Raw genomic sequence first — 19095 nt, 5'->3', positions numbered from 1 at the left:
CCAGAAATCACTAAAATGTGAGCAGATTAAAATTGTGCATCCCACCCCTCTAAAGCCCAGTCACTAAAAGTTGCCGAGACCCATTTGTGATTGAGAAAATTCACATAGATTCCTGTAATCTTGTATCTTGTCAGCTGTGAAATCCTATGGAACTTCTTCCAAATGCTGGTTTCCAGAATAATCTGAAGGTAACAATCCAAACACCCCGGACCACAGTCCGACGCCACACAAGCACCCTGATCAAAGCCGGTGGAATTTGGCCACCATATTTGCAAATCAAGAGGAAATGGAGGCTTGGGTATTGGGAAGATTGTTACTCATAATATTGCTCTCCTCGATGGAGATTTGGTAAGGAATGGAATGCTCTTTGGAGGAATGTAGTCGTTGAAAAGTATGAGGAATGGAGGGGCAGATGAGAGGTGAGGAATTTGTCTAGGAGTCGAGGTTCAGGAGCTTGAAAGTCGGTCGCAAGTATAAATGATTCTTTCAACACAGGCATCACAGGCATTTCAGCTGACAGTGATTTTCCTTTAAGTAAATGTTGAATCTTTACAACCATGATGTTATGATGAATTAGGTAGCAGAGGATGACGTTGTTCCAATTTTTAGCAATTTTTTATTTTTTGGATTTTTAAAATTTTTAACTATTAAAAAAATTCTCTAGTCGTAGAGTCTTTTCCGAAACGGAAAGCCGAAATGGTCAAAATGCAGAAACGGTCCGTTCAACTGACCAAAACGGAACAGTGAACGAAACAAGATCGACAACTAAGGTACACAAAAATGTTTATATCTTTCAAAACATTGGTGGTTAACTCAAAAGTCTCAACAGTTGGATATGCTAATGCCTAAAAACAGTAGCTTTATATTGCAGAACAAATCAAAGCATACTGAAAACCAACTACTCAACTCCAAGCTTTTCGTCAATCAAGAACAATAAAACATGCATAACAAAGGAGCAAATGTTACTTTTGGTGTCAAACTTAAAATATGAGGGGATCAGTGGGTCAACAGATAAGGAGAGTTGAACCTTAAGATGACTTTGAATTTAAAGATAGTCCTCTTAGTGACAAACGCATTGTTGTTGTCCACAGACAACATGACCAACTAATTATTTATTACTTTGACAAATATGATCAATAATGTTATGATTCTGTCTTCACCTCTTTTAGGGACAACTAATAGGACTTACTTCAGAAAAATGAGTACTTCCGTTGACAGAATAATCTGATGACAACCATTATCTCCTACAAAAGATATAAAAATACCTCCAAGATCCCATATTAGATACAGATAATCTGGTAAAGAACCATATTGCCAACATCAAGCAGTACGTAAAAGACCACACTAAATGTTCTTACTAACTAAATCCCCATAAAATACGAAAACAATGAGGATATTCTGATTCAACTCGAATATTAACTATTAAAGTCGCTAATATTAGGCATAAGGCTTCGCACAGTACAATTCAGCCCTTTCAAAAATATGAAAAGAAAGGAACTCAGATCATGGAACTTATACGCTGGAGAACTTACCCGGTAATTTCATCTCTTGGTTCTCATCTTCAGAATCACCTTTACCATCTTCACTGTCCCTCTGCTTAGACAACCCAGAATCATGCTGTGATGGAGGGCTTCCAGCCCCAGTAACCGATTGCTGATAAAGAACACCCCCCACAATGGTAAAAAGCAAGCAAACCAAACCGAATGGGCTGGCATGCTTATCCCAAATCAACACATTGATCCCAACCGTAAGGAACTTATTAACCACGCCCGTCACTGTAAATGCCGTGGCAGAGATTGCCTTCCTAGCAGCAAACCCAAAGAAACTGATAAGCAAACCAAACACACAAGACAATGCCACTGCAAGAAAAGCACCGGGCTCGACCCAAATGCCGGAACTCGATCTAACGGCCGAGAATACATCAACATACTCCCCTGTGAGAACCCCAAACACCGGCGCCATCATCAGTGACAATAGATTGTTGTAGAAAACAAAACCCCATGTGTTCAACCCGAGATTCGTGACCATATGTTTGATGTAAACCATTTCAGTGGTGATTGTGACAAGGTAAGCCAATGCCCATGAGTAAGCAGTGAGAGTGAAGCCTTCATCGTTGATTACGTACCCAACGGCACCTCCCAAGATGATCACAAGAGATACAAAGGTGAGCTTAGAAGGGCAAGGTTGTTTCCTAAATGTAGTATCAGCAATGGCTACCAAAAGCGGGGTCAGCGATCTGAACACAATGAAGGTGTCCACATTAGCATGGCGGAGGAGATTGGTGTTGGTGAAAATCGCAAGGTAGAAAACAGCAGCAGCAGGCAAGAATTTCTTGGCAGTGTCAAAATTGAAGGGATCGTGATAGAGAAACCCTAGTTTTCCAAGAATCCAAACACCGAGAGCAGATGTTAGGTATTGCAATGCGGTTAAGAGGCCGGGATAATTGAATTTTGTAATGGCAAACTTGTTGATTACTGCAAGCAAGCTGGAACAGAGAGCGTATCCCACAACGAGACTGCTTGTGGCGTAGTATTGCTTAGAAACCTCGAATTTAGCTGAAGCCATTTGCGAATCGGATACGCCTAACTACAAGTTGTAATCAGAAAAGAAACAGAAAACCCTAGATTCATCAAAGCAAACATTGTGGAAAGGGGATCGTAATTGAAAGCCAACTACTCAGTTTTAGCAATTAATGATTGGATCTTTTGCAATTGCTCACTTCTCTGACGAATCTTAGCAGAATTAATGGCACGAACAGAAAAAACAGATGTAGTTTTCTCGATCTGTGAGATTTGGGGGAAATGTGCAGAGAGAGAAAAACGTGAATCCGACAATCAGATCTTGGAAGAGAAGATCTGATCTTATTCTCTAAACAAAACTCGATCGAAATGGAAGAAAAATATAAAGCGATTAGGGTACAAACAGAGAAATCGAGGGAAAATAGATCGAGAGAAGGAAGAACCTAAAAACCCTAACCTTGGGTGGTGTCGTCAGGTGGTTTTTCGGCCTCTGAAGGAGAAATGCGTCTCGGAAAACGGGTTCCTAGTCTGACGACCGAAATGAGTATTTTTAGGGGGAGACAAGAGAAAAACCCGGTAAAATAGGGAAATAAGAGCTCATGTTTTGATAATGGCACTCTACTCAGTAGAGATTGACAAAATTACCCTCGTCAGAATGAAAGAACCAGACGAAAATTACTGGCAGCATCTATAGCGATTTGATAGAGGGATAAAGACCTGCACCGATCCAACGGCTTGGATTAACTGATCTGAACAACTTTTGGCGCATGAAGAGAAGTTACAGCGTGTCCTTTCACACTTTTCTTACCAGTTACCACGAGGGTGTGTCGGTGTGCAGCTCCTTTGGAAAAAACGTAGAAACAAAGTTCTGGTGATCCAAAATAATTCATTTGTCGGCCACCGTGGACCGACACTTCATAATTAGAGCAATGCTAAATTGAAGGGAGCAAAAATCAGCAGCAAGGGTGCCCGATTGGATCCACCTCAGCAGAGTACATTTATAATAGTTTGTCCATTTGGGGTGCTCTTGGCTTGTTTTTGCTAGTGCGGCCTTCAGTTTAACATTCCTCTCGGTGGATTTTCCTATTGGGTCTTAGAATTTGTCTATATGTATGCCAACGGCTTAGATCAATACGATTCCTGCCACCTCTCTGTCAATTATCAAAACCTCAATGTTTTATGTTGGGACCCACTTTTAACTATGACTCTACCCGAACAGTAACATAACCAATAAACCACTGTTTGTTCTTCGATTTTTAACAACTTTACTCCAAAACCGATTATTGGATTCAAAATTAAGGCCCTATTTTTATTTTGGGCTTCTAGAATCAATTGCGTCTGATATTATTGGACTCAAAAGTACATGTAAATTTGAGTCCAATAATCAGTTTTGAACACAGCAAAACTGATCATTGGACTAAAATCCGATTGTGCTCATAAAAACCTATTATTTCTGGACTAATATCCGCGCTACCAGATTTTGTTAATTTGATAATGACACTATTCACAGGGAGAAAGTGCCGAATGCACCAATTCGTTCGAAACCCCTCTGTCTATCTCTAACCCTAGATTCGTTTTTGGACCTAGAAACCCTAAATTCCTTCTGTTTTCATACGGGTTCGATGGCATTGGGAGAATCGAGTTCGTGGTCGCGCGCACTGGTCCAGATCCCACCTTACACCTTTTCTGAGATCGGAATTGCCGTGGCCATTGGAGTTTCCGTGTTAGGTGCTGCTTGGTATTGCTTCTTTTCTTACATTTTTCATACAATAGGTTACTTTTCTTTTCCTTTTAGAATTGTCAGCAACTATTTTTTCTTTTCTCTCTCTCTTTTTTTTTTTATTGTTTGAATTGCTTCTTTTTTTTTATGAGAATTGAGGTTTTCCTTGTCTATTCAGGGGAATTTATATAACGGGAAGCAGTTTGATTGGTGCGGCAATCAAAGCTCCTCGTATTACTTAGAAGAATCTCATCAGGTCTGTGTTCTGATTATATCATCAAATAAAGAGCTCATTTCCTTCTTCTTCTTCTTTTTTGTGTTTTTTATGTGAATTAGTTGGTTTTGATTAGTTATATATCGGTTAATCGATCTTGCAGTTTTGATGAAACTATGATTTTTTGGAGATTATTATTTCAGCAAGGGGTTATGAGAGATCGGCTGCTTTTGGGCCTTGGGTTAAGCTGATTTCTCGTGTGAATTGATAGCCTATAATTCCAGCGTCAATTGATCACAACTTACCCATCGTAATTACAATTTTTTATGATATTCAATCTAGTTTATTTGCAAAATTATTTGCGGATATCATATTTAGACTTGGTTGTTATGTAATATCAATTTCCCTTGGTACTTTTACTGGGTCATTGCAATTCGGCTTGTTTGATTTCATGGTATTTGATGTTTCTTTCTGCACCATGATTTGGGATTCCACTAGAGATGAGTGTAGAAAATTCTAGTGAAACAAAGTTGCAAATGTTGCTAGGTTAGTTCATGTAGTGTAAGACTCTACAGAGATCAGAAAATCAATCTTCTATGTCCATCAATTAGAAATTAGCTGAAAAAATCATTTTGTAATCAATTATTAGGGGCTTTTAGGCGGGTTGTGCATTTTATTTTATTTTTTCTGATAATTATGTATATTTATTAAAGATGATGATAGTATTAATCGACGTGGTATATGTTATTTGCAGATGACATAGTATTAATCGACGAAACCAAAGCAGGAGTAAATGATAAATTAGAGTTATAGAGAACTACTTTGGAATCCAAAGGTTTTAGAGTGAGTAGGACTAAGACAGAATATATGGAATGCAACATTAGTAATGTAAGGAGGCGGGACGAGGATGTAGTAAATATGACTGGATAGGAGGTACCTAAGAGGGATATCTTTCGCTATCTTGGTTCAATTCTACATAAGGAAGGAGAGATTGAAGAGGATGTTAATCATAGAATAAGAGCAGGTTGGTTGAAGTGGAAGCTTGCCTCAGGAGTTCTGTGCGACCGTAAAATCCCTACCAAGTTGAAGGGAAAGTTTTATAAGACAGCTGCGAGGCCAGCCATGCTGTATGGCTCAGAATGTTGGGCCACCAAGAAGCAGCACGTGCATAAGATGAGTGTAGCAGAGATGCGAATGCTTAGATGGATGTGCGGCCACACAATGTTAGATAGAATTAAAAATGAAGACATTCGTAAAAAGGTGGGGGTGGCACCAATTGAGGAGAAGATGAAAGAGCACCGCTTAAGATGGTTTGGCCATATCCAACGTAGGCCTTTGGATACTCCGGTGAGAAAAGGCGACTCATGCCAAATTGATGGAGTAAAAGAGGTAGGGGCAGACCGAAAACAACTTGGGTAGAAACAGTGAGGAAAGACTGATAGCTAGGGACATAACAGAGAACATGACCTTGGATAGGATAGAATGGAAGAAAATGATCCACGTAGAAGAACCCAACTAGAACCAGGATTAGAGCCGGGTATATTCCTTTCACCTTCTTTATGAATTTTTTCTAAAGGATTCATTTAGCCGACCCCAACTAGTTTGGGACAAAGGCTTTGTTGAGTTGAGTTGATTAAAGATGATGATACAGAAGCAAGGTGCAGAAACAAGAAAGTTGCATCATGAAATGGGAGGAATTCCTAGAACATAGCAAAGGTCTTGTTCTGCCATCCTTAGTGACTGAATTGATGAAATCATTCACCTTTCCATGAATATGATTCAAAGATTTGGATAGAAGGTCCCGCATAGAATCTTTTAATAACAGCAATATCTACACTCGTACAGTATCAGCAGCCCTTTGGTGTAAGAAGTGGCAGGACTGCGCATGGGCTGAAACTTTCACGAATTACATCGGCCTATCAACTTGTCTCCATAGTTCTCCTTGTTCCGTTGAGCTCATACAGTAAACAATTTGATTTTAAAGTGCCATGCCAAGTATCGTATCAAGGCTATGTTATATATCACAGCCTATCAACGTGTCTCCTAGTTCTCCGTGTTCCGTCGAGCTCATACAGTAAGCTATTTGATTATAAAGTGTCATGCCGAGTATCAGATTAAGGTTATATTATATATCCCTCATTTGAGGGAGTTCATTTGGCAATTCATCTCAAATAGGATCTTCAAATTGATGTCTCAGTAGTTGGACTTACATCGAACTTCTTCTCTCATCAATTCTCTTTCCATTTCCACCTTTCAACTCTATGTACTCCCTTGACTTTTCCTTGATACGTGACGAGTAGTTATGAGATTAGATGCATATGACCTTTGAGGCTTAGGATGAACTACTTTTTTTTAATGGTAAAAATTTTATTTGAAAAGGTAAAAGCCAATGACTGAGATGGTCAAAGAAGATACAGTCCTAGTTTGTGCAATGGTGAGCAAGGTTTAGGACGAACTACTACCTTTAATGGTTTCAAGGGGAAGTTTTTCTCATCTTCTTAAAAGTGTTAAGTATTTGGTTCTCCATGTTGAATGATTTTCCAATTGAAAATCAATGGTTTCCATGGGCACCACACCTCCTTATAGTCATTGCCAGTTGAGGAATTAACGGAGCAACCTTTGTCAATAAGAAGTTTGTTTTCTTTCTTGTCCTACACCACTTTGTATCGGTGTGGATGCTTTTCTAACTTCAAATTAAACTTCCTCGCCACTTCCATTGCTGTCATGTTCTCTCTTAAGCTAACATCGATATTTTATCTCCAGTTCTCCACAATGCATTCATGTGTGAGAAATGTTATTTCTGATGCCAATCCTCATTTAACTCTTGCTTGGGTGACATCATCACTCTTTGGATCATGACTGACCACTTTTCGTATTTATATTAAGATCCTCTTTTGCTTCGCAGTCCTCTTCATCAGCACTGTCACTTTTCCGTGTGCTTATTCTTGCTCAATGACATTCGACTGTCGTTTATGAAACTTGAGGGATAAAAGAATAACACCTTCTCACTTGTAACACCCGTTGATATCAGAATGGTCCTTCTGCATTTTAGATGAGAACAATGACCAACTCCTCCACAGTTATAAACTTTAATGACATTAGGACCACCCTTTTGTACTGTTTAAAGTATAAAAGGATTAAATAACACCTTCTCCAACAGCTTAAGCTTTTGGAGTTACTGGTTGTTTCACATGGTATCAGAGCAAAGGTCATGAGTTCAAACCTCCTCGATAGCTAAAATCCACATGCAATGCCCAAACCCAAAAAGGGGGCCACATGTGCCACGTGTAGGCCAAACCCAAAATAGGGGCCACATGTGAGGGGGAGTGTTTAAAGTATAAAAAGATAAATAACGCCTTCTCCCACAGCTTAAGCTTTTGGAGTTACTGGTTGTTTCACATGTACATTAGACGAGAACAGGGAAACCCCTCCACCTACTTGAGAGTTTGGTTTGGAAACTGTACAGGTGAAGCCATGGTCATGCAATGATTTTTAGTAGGTTGAGTTGTCTATTTCCTTTAGCCATGAACCCTCCATTAGATAAAGCTATTGTGTCTTACATCTGTGTCCTGGAGAGAATATTTCATCGCAATTGTACACAATCTTTGGCGTGCCTCTCCTGAATTTGAGCCGAAGTAAGCCTCATAATAGTCGGCTGAGTTGATTTGAGGACCATTGTGCTAGAATCTCCAAATTGCCGATGAACCTTAAATTTTTCTTCTTGCAACCGAGCAAGCCCAATTGCGGCGGAAAGGGAAGTAGGCCTAAACATCTGGACATCCACCCGAATTTCTTCTTTAAGACCCGCAATGAAACACCTCACCATGAAAGACTCATTGAGGTTCGATTGGTGAGTGCCTCAAACTGAGATAATCCTGAACGGAGGAAGTTTGGCGGAGCTTGGTTAGAGACCATGTTGGATCCAGATTTTCTCATCCACTGATACCATTGCAACGCCTTGTCTTCCAGGTGGAATGAAGAAATCATCACGCGCTGATTATTTGCAATTTGATGATAATCAAAAAATTGATATGACTTATAAATCCACTCGAGCGGATTTCTCCCATCAAATCTGGGAAAATCCAATCGCATGGCACGAGTCTGGATGGTCCAGATAGAGGTGTTGGGAGGAGCATTAACCGGGAGGTTAATGGACCGATGCGCAGTTGCTTCTTCCCTATCAGGTTGCCCTTGGTGGCACAACTGATCATACCCAGCAATTGACTTTGCCCGTCAATCATTTTCATGATAGTGGAAAGTTGATTACCTTGCTGTACGGTCATCTCCTTAAGTTGTGCCATTGCATCATCCAACTTAGATATCCGCCTACCATCCGCCATGGCAGAATCGGTTCGCTCTGATACCAAATTTGATACGTGATTCTTCTTCTTTTGACCTATTGTTAAAGATTTGCTTGCTTCGAGGGAAGTAACAACTCCAATTTATGCTAGAAATAAATTCATTCTTGCATTATTCATGAAAAGATGTCTTTAAATGCAACTCAGAGCCAACTTTCCACTTTCTCACGTATTTGCAGATACGTGGAGATATGGAGACAAACAGAAATGGAAAGATAAATATGGAGATAAACATAAAAAGAAACAGCCAGTAATTATCCTGCTCAAACTACTAAAACTCAAATGAATAAAATCCTAACAAGTAAGAGATAACTACGGAAATAAACGGCAGTTTGCGGAAATCACGTTCCGCACGCATCAGAGAGGTCATGGTAGCAATAAAAGGCATTTCTAAAAGGAAACTATCAGCTTACAATAAATGGCAGACTCATAAACAAACACGTGCTCTCAAACATATTTTCACAAAATGATATGTCTTTGTGTCTCCGCATTCATGGGTTTCGCTGTGGTCCAAACATGTGTTTATACTAGATGTGTACTTTGGTTTCCTGTTCTTATTTTGTATACATCATGTGCTGACTTCCTGTTTTCATTTAATATGCATCAATGTTATGATTTTAGAAAGTTTTATTATGTGCTGCCTTTTTCATTTTTATCCTTTTTCAGCGTAATTTTCTGTGAGGCTGTTGCAATATACGGCGTCATTGTAGCAATCATCTTACAAACCAAGCTAGAGAGCGTGCCAGCATCCAAGATATATGCGCCTGAGTCTCTTAGAGCTGGATATGCAATCTTTGCTTCTGGGATCATTGTGGGCTTCGCAAACCTCGTCTGCGGGTATGTAACCTGGCTTTTTACAAATTTAATCAAGACATAGCTTATCTTTTGTTCAGGGAAGTGAGACAACATTGTGGTTTATCTGTTGTTGAGTCAAGCCTTTGTGTTTTCTGCCAACAGGCTTTGTGTGGGAATAATTGGAAGCAGCTGTGCTCTGTCTGATGCCCAGAATTCCTCCCTTTTTGTAAAGATTTTGGTAATCGAAATCTTTGGTAGTGCACTCGGGTTGTTTGGAGTGATCGTGGGAATAATAATGTCTGCTCAAGCGACATGGCCATCGAGGACATCATGAGCATACTATCTGAATTGGACTTCCCTCCCTCATATATTTTACTGATCAAGAAGGATTACATTTGTAACGTAGTTGAACTCCGGAAGTACATTGTGATTGTTCTGTCACAATTGCATTAGGACATTTTCTTGTTATATCTGTTGTACTTTTGATAATCAATTTTTTGTGTCTTTGATCAGAATTCTGGGTGATCTATTATTTTCAAATTTATGTATTTGAGCTCTCAAAGAGGGTGATTTTGCCCAGATGAGGGAATAAAAAAAAGGGGTGAGTGCATTCCTGTTCCAAATATATCAGATAAAATGGTGTCTAGCTCCACAACGCAGTGATGAGGACCTCCATTCTTAAATGTATTTCAGAATAAAGTATGTTAACAGGAGAAACTCATTAGCAGAAATGCAGTTGTGTTTATTTTCTTTGTTTATGAAACCTTTTATTGACCAAAGAAATGTATGATGGAGAATGTTTGAGTTTTGAACCCTGCATTTGACATGACCTACTTTCAATCTCCTACGGCCCAAAATTCAAGCCAATCGTGCTATCCTAATAACCAAAAAATGTGTATTTTTTATGTGTACAGTTAATTGCCCAGATGCCGACCCCAACTAGTTTGGGACAAAGGCTTTGTTGAGTCGAGTTGACAGTTAATTGCGCAGATGTAGTATCGGACCATGTTCTTTGGACTTAGTACTTCCATATTTTCAGCTCCCTTATCTTTTCCACCACCTACTTTTGTGTATCTACTTCTCCTCGTTTAGGCGTCGCGCAAAAATGTTGATTTTTGTAGTCCTTGTCTTAGAGATGGAGGTCTGTTTGCCATAGGAACCGGTTTGTAAGGGGATAACAATCCAAAAAAACTGGTAATTAGAATTAATATTGAAACTGTCTAGTAAAAGTAAAATGCATTGCAGGTGGACAATACTTCCGGTAAAAGGCAAATGGGGAGGCATCTAGCACCTCATTTTGCATTCTTTACAACCCAAAAGTGCACTTGTAATCCTTTATATCTAATTTTGCATTCTTTACAACCCAAAATTGCACTTGTAATCCTTTATATTTAATGAAATCCGTATCTCTTGCACTTGTAAGCCTTTATATTTAATGAAATCAGTATCTCTCAGAAAAAAAAATAAAGAAAACTTTATACATAATAACTTCAAAGTTGAAGCTGCAATATGGCATAATGAGTTAAGCCAAGAGAATATCGTTAGGGATTGATCCTCTGGCTCAATGGATAAGGCTTTGCTCTTCAACCGTGAGGTCGGAGGTTCGATCCCAGCTTACCTACCAAAAAACAGAGAGAATATCATTAAAAAACTGAGTTAAGCCAAGAAAAAAAATCCAGAATTCCGACAGGGTACCTTGGGAAATAGAAAGTGCCTTTGTAAATCTGAAGAAACTTGGGAGCTGAAGGCAAAGCTCCACCAATTCAATCTGGCATACTTGCAGAAGACATCAGCAAGGGCATTGATATGATCGGGTGAGAGTGTCATGAGCATTTCATCTGGTGAGTCCTGTGGCATACAACCTATGTCTTTGTACATGTTTTTAATGGTAATCTGTGGCTTGAAGTTTTGTTGGTCATCGAGTGGTGCTTTTTCTTGCGTAGACCATTTTTGAAGTAAACTATAGATCATTTATAGTAAACTATAAGAGATTTAGTTTTGTTAACTTACCAAATTCTCCAAAAGCTTAAGCCGTTAGAGAAAGGCATTATTTATCTTTTATCCTTTAACACTCCCCCGCACGTGTGGCCCACCCGGCAAACACGTGGCACATGCGGTCCCACTTTGGGCCGACCATCGCATGTGGATTTTTGCTATCCGGGAGTTTGAACTCGAGACCTTTGGCTCTGATACTATGTTAACTTACCAGCTTCTCCAAAAGCTTAAGCTGTTGGAGAAAGGCGTTATTTATCTTTTATACTTTAACAAGTTTCTGTTAGTGATTTTGGATTTTCAAAATCATGTAGTTTGCACGTTTTAGTGTTTTGGAAAATGTTTTATCAAAAGCGTTCGGGAAAAATAAAATGTTTTCTTGGAAAGATTTGCTTTTACAAAAGGATGTAGAAGTGTAGTTGAAAAGATAGTCCCGTACCGGATGAGAGAAAAGAAAGAGAAGGGCTTATAAAGCACTACATTTTTCTATTACTTGTTTGATTGCACATTGGGTTGGACCCATGGTTGGACCCGCGGGACGGTGCAACGCACCGTTCGCAGACGGGCACGCGCGCGCGCGGCGTGGGCAATGGGCTATAGGGCGCATAGTGGCGCTTTTTTAGGCGCACTTTGCACTTCGCACGTACGCAACGTCGCGGTCAAAGAGTGTGATCAAATGGGTTGTGTCCCTTCCCCCAACGGTCAAGTGTCAAGGGGGTACGATCCACACCATAGATGGTTGATCTAACGATGACTGGGTTGGAGAGAGGTTTTACTCAAACCAACAGTCACCTCTAGGATCGATCAGGACCGTTCAATATCAATGGGTGCGATCTAACGGTCAGATTTCAAACATTCTGGAAAGGTGCCCTGTAGAGGTGTTTTTCACACTGAAAAGACACCAGGTGGTCTACAAAATGTGCAGAATTCGGTCATTTCAGATAGAAAAACGAATTGGCAATTGTGACAGACTTTACACTCTCTTTTACACTCCTACAAAATCCCCAAGTATTTCTACATACTGTTTTTCTTTTGTTTACTGTTCTAGATACTGTTTTTTTGCAGAAACATTATCTAGAAATTTCTCTAAGGCTTGAAATTTCGGAAGGGCATTTCAGGTTTGATTCCGCTAGTGCTACACGTCATCAAACATTAGTAGGGCTTCCCTACTAGGCTTCATTGTATCTTGGAGGCAATTCGCGGATCCCCTTTGCACACTATTAGTGGGGGCGAATCTTGTCTTAAGAAAAGTGATATCACGCCTTGAAGCAACAAGTTTCTGTTTTCTATCAACAACAGTATCCTCAATTTTTTCCAAGAGTTTCAACTGTAATCCTCTCTTCTAGTAAAGTTCTTTATTTTCACTACAACTGAAATTTTATGATAACAAACATGATTTACATTAACATTGGTGGGCGAAAACATAGAAGACGACGGGGACAATGACTACATATCATGATATGGGAACACAGACGAGAAGATTACAGGTCAATTCGAATCAACTAGTGAAGGGACTTGCCCAAAGAAAGGCATGTTTCTTTGTTGAAGCAACTGGCAATCCTCTGGAGAGGCTGTCTTCAGATTGAGAACATTATGCCCATCAAGAGGTAAGCCTTGTTTGAGACGACCCATCCGTCGCGAGTGCAAGACTTGCTTTGAAATGACCGGGAGTCGCAATGACTGGAACTCTTTCAGAGCCGAGCTCAAATCGTCTAAACCCCACTTTTCAAGGCATTGGCCTAAAATTCCGGCATCTAAGATTGACATGTTAGTGCTTCTCAGGCCATGTGGAGATGTTGGGTGAGCTGCATCTCCTACTAATACAACATTATCCCAAAACAGCTGTGGTAGAGGATCAGAGTCATAAATTACGTTGATGAATGGTTCCTTTGTTTCTTTCATGACCTTGGCCAGTTCAGGCACCCACACTTTCTCTGCCTCTTCATGCATCTTCTCAATCATGTCACTGCTTACTTTGATGGTAACTGAACTTCCCTGGACAATGATTTTTGAATAGTCTACTTAGTTTAGTAAGGTACTGCTTAAAATCCACAAAACAGAAACATGAGAATGGATGAAACTTGGAGCTGAAACTATTTCATAAATATCAATCATGATTTATTGCTAAACTTAATCATGTCTAATGGGGTACGGAAAACTATACTACTATGTTAAGCATTTAGATCAGATAAATTGGAGTCTTAATAACTTCATGTGAAGCACAAACCTGTTTAGAAATAACTTGTGTATCTCTTGTTGTTAATAAAAAAAGGGCGGCCACCATTGTCGTTAATAAGAAGAAATAAAAAATAAAGTTTTCAAAAACCCAGACTGTCATTTGACCAAGCTTTCTGTAAATGGCAATGGTAGAAATCAGTAATTTCTTTATTAATCAAAAGTGTTGTAGACCAGATTTTCCCAGAAAGAAACCACAGAAATATTCTTAAGAGCTATACTTCATCTATCTCCGCTAAAGTCAATATCCCATGTCTCAACATTTGAGTCTCCAATACTCCACAATGATCAAATGGGTTGATTTGTCAATGGTTATTGCATCAATATCTTGAATTACTGAGTCCATGTCATCTATCTGTGTTTTCCTCTCTTCTACCTTTTCTAGGCACCCACTGTGGATAGAATGTCCAAATTCAGTCTTATATATCAAGGAAAAACTCCTTAGAAAATGAATCTGTCTCTAAGGGCGAAACAATCTGCATCAGCACATAAAGAACAGAGTGATATGCCGATAGGCTTGTTACCAAAAGTATGAGAGTAAATTGCCAGAAATTAACCAGGCAACAATCTGACTTGCATTAGGGGTTCTCTCTTCAAAGATGCATGACACCATCCCCAACACATATTTGGGGAAGGCTAATATTTTCCCAGATAACCTAAGTGCTTCATTATGGACTGTTAGATTTGAATTGCTATGTTTTTGAATTTTTGGGTTAACCAATTTGATCAGCTCACCAAGCAAGAATAAACTGAGAAACCTGGTAAGGTTTTTCCCCTCACCCAGTATCTGCATTCTCAAGGGGATGAGATCCTCCACTAAATGGCGCATATTCATATCCAACGGCTAGCTTGAACACAAATTGAACCAAATTGGGTCACAAACACAAAATAGCCCTAGCTGTCCTTGTTTTGCTAGCTCAAATTTGCACAAAAATTGCCCAAAATCCAATTGTAATACAATCCAAAACTAGCCTGCCCTAGGAGTCCTGCTTGGACTTTGGAGCTTTACAATCAGTCTACCTACTGCATGACAGACTTTCAAGCTGTGAACGTGATTTTAAGCAATACATAATGAGATAACAGTGTGTGATGTGCCTGCAATAGTACTGTATTGGGAAATAGGATTTAAAATCACATACAAGATTTGTGAGCCACAACCTAGGCTTGATTAGAGGCAAAAAAGATGAAATTCTTACCAAAAAAAGAAGAATACCAGAAAGACGATATGCAACGTCATTTCCAAGAATAAAATGAACTAGTGCAGAAAGAACCAAGTAAGTAACCTGAACTCAGTTTAAATTTAATTTGAACTTAAACAGTAGGCCATCTCTCGATCATCAGTACTGATCTTTCCTATGGAAGTTCATGGTTTGGCTGAGAAGTAACTGAACTTAATTTAATCTTAGTTTAAAGTTAATCAATATGCCATCTCCCGATCATTGGAACTGATTGCTCATATGGTGTTCATGCTTTGACTGGGAAAAGGATGACAGTACCTTTAATACAGGTTCCGGCTGATTAAAATACCAAATCCAATTGATTTTTTTGCCTTGGAGTTCATAAAGTACGCAGTGGGTTCCAGGGGCAAGATCAAAGTATAAGCAATTCCCAAGTTCTGGATATGCTCTGCGTATGCCAATGATGGTGTCTGAATTCTCATTTTCTGAAAAATCAAGAACCCCCCTCCATGCAGAGTAACCTAAATACCTGCAGTGATTAAAGAAAAGTATGACACAGGAAGAACAAATGGTTGTCCTAGAATTATAGGTTAGAGCTAACAGAAGATTTCTCAAAATATGCCTCATTGTCCTCATCACTCAGATATTGATGCAATGACACTTACGTAGATTTTATTCTGTAAATTTGTAAAGGAATGCTAATTCAGTCTCTCTCTCTCTCTCTCTCTCTCTCTCTCTCTCTCTCTGTCTGTGTGTGCGCGTGTGGGGTGGCATGCACAGTTTAAAATGGCCAAGTCGCACACGCCGGCTGTATTTTAGCATTGGTGTTGTTTCAAACTTTGCAAGCCCATATGAAGTTGTGAAAACTGTCAATCTAGGGTTCGATTACAAACAAATGGAGAGTATTAGACAAACAAATCTGTGTGTGTGTTGGGGGTGGGGGGGTGGGTGGGTTAGCAAAGGCCAATCAGGACCATGCATAGTTTAAAATGGCCAGGTCGCACAAACATGCCGGCTGTATTTTACAATTGGTGTTGTTTCAAACTTTCCATGCCCATATGAAGTTGTGAAAACTGTCAATCTAGGTTTCGATTACAAACAAATGGAGAGTATTAGACAGAAAACACAATCGAATATGAAGAGAACAAAAATAGAAATCCATAACAATGTAACATTTTTCAAGTATAAATGATTAAGTAGCACCAACTCTAACAGCTTAATCTTTTGGAGTAATTGGTTGTTTTACATGGTAACAGAGCTCCTGCCTTACGGCAGGTCCTTGGTTCAATACCCAACAACTCCTTGATATTAAAAATCCACGGCCAACCCAAAAGAGGGGCCACATGTACGGCAAACCCAAAAGAAGGGGCCGCTTGTTAGGGGGAGTGTTGAGGTATAAATGATTAAATAGCACCAACAGTAATAGCTTAAGCTTTTGGAGTAATTGGTTGTTTCACAACATTTCCCATACTAACAACAATGTAACATTTCCCATAAGGCCCTGTTTCTTTCGATGTAAAATGGGCGTAAAACAAATTTTACGCCCATTTTTTATTGGAAAAACATATCATAATTTTGGTTTAGACCAATTTATGTCAAAAGAAATGAAGTCTAAAGGAAAACAACTGCTTTGTGATTTCAAACCTGAAAAACCAAATTCCCATACCATTTTTCTTTGAACTTATGAATACAAAAAGAACTAAAATCGAAATCCAAACCTTAAAAACCCGCAACATAAGTTAAGAATAGATCCTGCCCAAGTACTTGAGGGAGCTATTCTTGTTCCTTTTGGTGCATGTTCTTTATTTGCTGCTTGTATTAGACCATCTCGGTCTTTTTTTTTATTTCAATAAAATCTTCTATCATTCAAAAAGAAAAAAAAAAGAAGTTAAGAAGAGGCCATTTAGTTCACAAACCTCAGTTTAAGCTCAGGCAGGAAAGTCCTACAGATCGTGGAGAGGGACCCATCTGCTGCGATGAGAAGATCTCCGACAATCTCCACAATTTCATCTGTTTGAAGAACTTTGGCTTTAACAGTAACAGAAGACTTGTCATGGGCAGTGTTGAAAGAGAGGAAATGGTGACCCCAAAGAACAACATCACGTGGAAGAGCTTTGTATAGAAGAGCATGGAGGTCGGCCCAATGTGCTGCTCTGAAATTGAAGCTCTCATCTCTTGTTAGAGTCCAGCTGATCTTCTTCTCACTATCTGTTGCTTGGTTCTACTCAGAAGAAAAAATAACAAATTTCAGGTAGAGAGGCCAAAAACAAAGGCCAGTGATATTGGCACTACCATGTTTTGATAATTGCACTAACTCTCCTTGGTTTCCTATTTTAAATGGCTTCTGAAGGCTTTTTGGGAATTGTAGTAACCTTTGACAGGTAGTTAAATAAAAGAAGACCGGATTACTTAGTGCAATTATCAAAACATGGTAGTGTCAATATCAGTGGCCAAAAGAAACGGTAAAACCTGTCATCTTTTCCGATTCATTGAAATTTACCGAAGAGCCCTCAGCTATCATGTTATACCCTTGAAAAAGTAAGAGATACAGTGCTGGGGTAAATTACAAAAATACCCCTCTGATGACATGGGTAGGGCCGGGTTTGGGAATCGTGGGTTTTCCGGAAAAAAACCCGACCCAACCCGAGATATTTCTCCGGTTGGGTTGGGTTCTTGAAAACCCGACCCGCCCGACCCGAGTTGCTGCCCTAGTTCTGAACCAATATAGTCCTTCTATTTTCGTTTCCGGGTCATAAATTGAACGGTTAGGATTGTGCGATGCATCTTCATGATGAAGTGCATTGGATCGATTAATGAATAGCCCGAATTTATTTATGTATTGCTTCTTTTTTACGCTGAGCGTGAGGACATTCTTGTCATTTAGCCCTTCTTCTTACTTGGGACAGCCCCCTTTTTTAGAATAGAAGGGGCTGTCCCAAGTAAGAAAAGGGGAGTAAATTACAGATTTTTCAACGTCAATACAATACTGCAGTCTGACTAGAAATTTTTTTTTGTCTGTACAGTAAGAAAATATGAAAAAATCCCAAAATGAGTAAATTGATCTGAAAGAGAGAGAGAACCTGATCGAGGGCGAGGGGCATGGTGACGTGGTGGAGGAGATGGGGGTGAGAGAGCCATGATTGGAGGAATTGACGAGCCTGTGGGTCCAGTCCGAGACCCGCACCGGTGGGGCTACCCGTCTGGGGTGCGCACGATTTCTCGACCACCACAACATCCCACCCTGCTACCATCAGCGCGTGTGCGCACGATACCCCTGCTATGCTACCCCCCACCACCACGCCCTTTCTTATCCTTTTTTCCATCTCTCTCTCTCTCTCTCTCTCTCTCTCAATTTGTGATAACACCCAGAACGATCCTATTCGTCCGATAAATAGCCTGTCAATGGACCTTCATTTTTTTAATTATTGAAATATCGTTGTGCTGATATCATTTCCCAAGAATAATGGCCACCAATAAAAGTCAATACCAGTCACATCCAATAAGGTGAGTGTGTTTATTAAATGGGGCCCGCATTAAAGGATGATCGAAACCATTTAGTTTTTTTGCGTGGTTGGAAAAAGGAGGCCATAAGATGATCTAACCCTACGACTTGTGGGCCTCATTTCTGGTGTAGATAAACACACGACAAATTAAAGGCTTGGGATCATCTTATGGTCCTTGTTTTGGGGGCAAGTAGAGACGAAATGAATGGTTAAGACCATCCATTCTTATGGGCCCTACTATTTTATGGGTTTTGCTAACGAGTTAGGGCACTCGTTAAGGAGCATTAAAAGCTCTATTTTTTACTCGTTTTTAGATGGCACCCCCTCTTTTCCCACGTTTCATTAAATGCCCGCTACTTTTGTCAACATCAAGAAAAGATTGAAGCTTTAGAGGGGTGTCTATATCAAAAACAGCTTTCTATTATTAGCATAGTTAAATAGTAAGAATAGTTGCTTTGATATCGACACTCCTCAAAAACATCTCTTTTCTTACCCCTACCTATTAAAGAGAGGAGTGCCCATATCAAAATATAAGTGGGTCTCCCATATATAGCTGGATCATATTCTACGGGAGTTTTCTA

General features: G+C 39.6%; 2 protein-coding genes and 1 pseudogene across 3 annotated transcripts; 1 reads left to right on the top strand and 2 right to left on the bottom strand.

Moving 5' to 3' along the window:
- Nucleotides 1–1185: 1185 nt before the first annotated feature.
- LOC143858719 (GDP-fucose transporter 1-like) lies at nt 1186–3080 on the bottom strand. The gene has a single exon (XM_077369440.1). The coding sequence runs from the start codon at nt 2563–2565 to the stop codon at nt 1513–1515; it is 1053 nt and encodes a 350-aa protein (XP_077225555.1). The 5' UTR covers nt 2566–3080; the 3' UTR covers nt 1186–1512.
- Nucleotides 3081–3988: 908 nt separating this feature from the next.
- LOC143858658 (V-type proton ATPase subunit c''1-like) lies at nt 3989–10403 on the top strand (annotated as a pseudogene). Its single transcript, XR_013238990.1, has 4 exons — nt 3989–4257; nt 4418–4495; nt 9478–9648; nt 9769–10403. The product of XR_013238990.1 is annotated as a V-type proton ATPase subunit c''1-like (transcript).
- Nucleotides 10404–12938: 2535 nt separating this feature from the next.
- Nucleotides 12939–18391, bottom strand: LOC143858616 (uncharacterized). The gene is made up of 4 exons (XM_077369307.1): nt 18092–18391; nt 16928–17232; nt 15330–15540; nt 12939–13593 (listed from the first exon to the last, which is right to left on the bottom strand). Exons 1-4 carry the CDS (start codon nt 18332–18334, stop codon nt 13087–13089), a joined length of 1266 nt encoding a protein of 421 aa, XP_077225422.1. The 5' UTR covers nt 18335–18391; the 3' UTR covers nt 12939–13086.
- Nucleotides 18392–19095: the final 704 nt, after the last annotated feature.

This window comes from Tasmannia lanceolata, unplaced genomic scaffold, assembly GCF_043159265.1.
Source record: "Tasmannia lanceolata isolate RefF3 unplaced genomic scaffold, GAP_Taslan_0.1 ptg000026l, whole genome shotgun sequence".
In the NCBI taxonomy this organism is placed as follows: domain Eukaryota; kingdom Viridiplantae; phylum Streptophyta; class Magnoliopsida; order Canellales; family Winteraceae; genus Tasmannia; species Tasmannia lanceolata.
This window is presented reverse-complemented; position numbering and strand designations above follow the sequence as displayed.